This window comes from Penaeus chinensis, chromosome 19 (genome assembly GCF_019202785.1).
Source record: "Penaeus chinensis breed Huanghai No. 1 chromosome 19, ASM1920278v2, whole genome shotgun sequence".
NCBI classification, from domain to species: Eukaryota; Metazoa; Arthropoda; class Malacostraca; order Decapoda; family Penaeidae; genus Penaeus; species Penaeus chinensis.
Genome location: NC_061837.1, coordinates 2937259 through 2938098, shown reverse-complemented (window position 1 = coordinate 2938098; position 840 = coordinate 2937259). Strand labels below are relative to the sequence as shown.

Below are 840 nucleotides of genomic sequence, written 5' to 3'. Positions count from 1 at the left end.
TGGAGGGTTGGAGGGACGAGTGAAGGGAGGGTGGGAGTGGTGGAGGGCCGGGTGGAGTGATGGAGGGAGTGTGGAGGAGTGGAGGGTGGATGGGAGGTGAAGGGAGGGTGGAGGGTGGAGGGAGAGGAGTGAGGATGGAGGTGGGAGGGTGGAGGGTGGAGGGTGGGGTGGAGGGAGGTGAAGGGAGGGAGGAGGGTGGAGGGAGGTTGGCGGATGGAGGGGGTTGGGAGTGGTGAGGTGAGGTGACGGAGGGTGGAGGGTGGAGGGAGGGTGGAGGATGGAGGGAGGGTGGAGGGTGGAGGGTAGGTGGTGAGGGTGTGAAGGGAGGGGATACTGTGCGGGTGAGTGCTTGTAAGTGTGTAACTGTGACTGTATTTGTGTTATGTGTGTGTGCACGTATAAAGGGTATTTATATAAAACACTCACAACACACATACACAAGTCCCCCACCCCCCCAACAAACAAACAAACAAACTCCCCCCCCACACACTCCCCAAACATATAACGCAATCAAACCACGTCTCTTTCAGACCAACAAGCAAATCAAACACCATTGATATCCAAACATCCTGAGATTTGACCTTTAGTCCGTGACCTGATATATGACCTTCGAGTCAAGGTCTTCTCGGGTGACGGACTGACCTTTCGCCGGAGGTCAAAGAAGGTCAGAAAAGGTGACGGAGAGATATCGAAAGAGACTGAAGTCCTTTGGGATTTAGGAGTGAAGAAGAAGAAGAAGAAAAGATGAAAAAATGGAAAAGGAAGAAGAAAAGAAAAGAAACATAGAATAATGGTGTTTAGATTTTTATTAGTATATTTTTTAAAAATTATTTGTATTGT

General features: G+C 50.2%; 1 protein-coding gene across 1 annotated transcript in view; it reads right to left on the bottom strand.

Moving 5' to 3' along the window:
* Window positions 1-583: 583 nt before the first annotated feature.
* Window positions 584-840, bottom strand: part of LOC125035246 — a 26583-nt gene continuing 26326 nt past the window's right edge. The window contains exon 10 of the mRNA XM_047627512.1: window positions 584-642. Coding sequence (XP_047483468.1) covers window positions 584-642 — 59 coding nt within the window. The remainder of the gene's footprint in view (window positions 643-840) is intronic.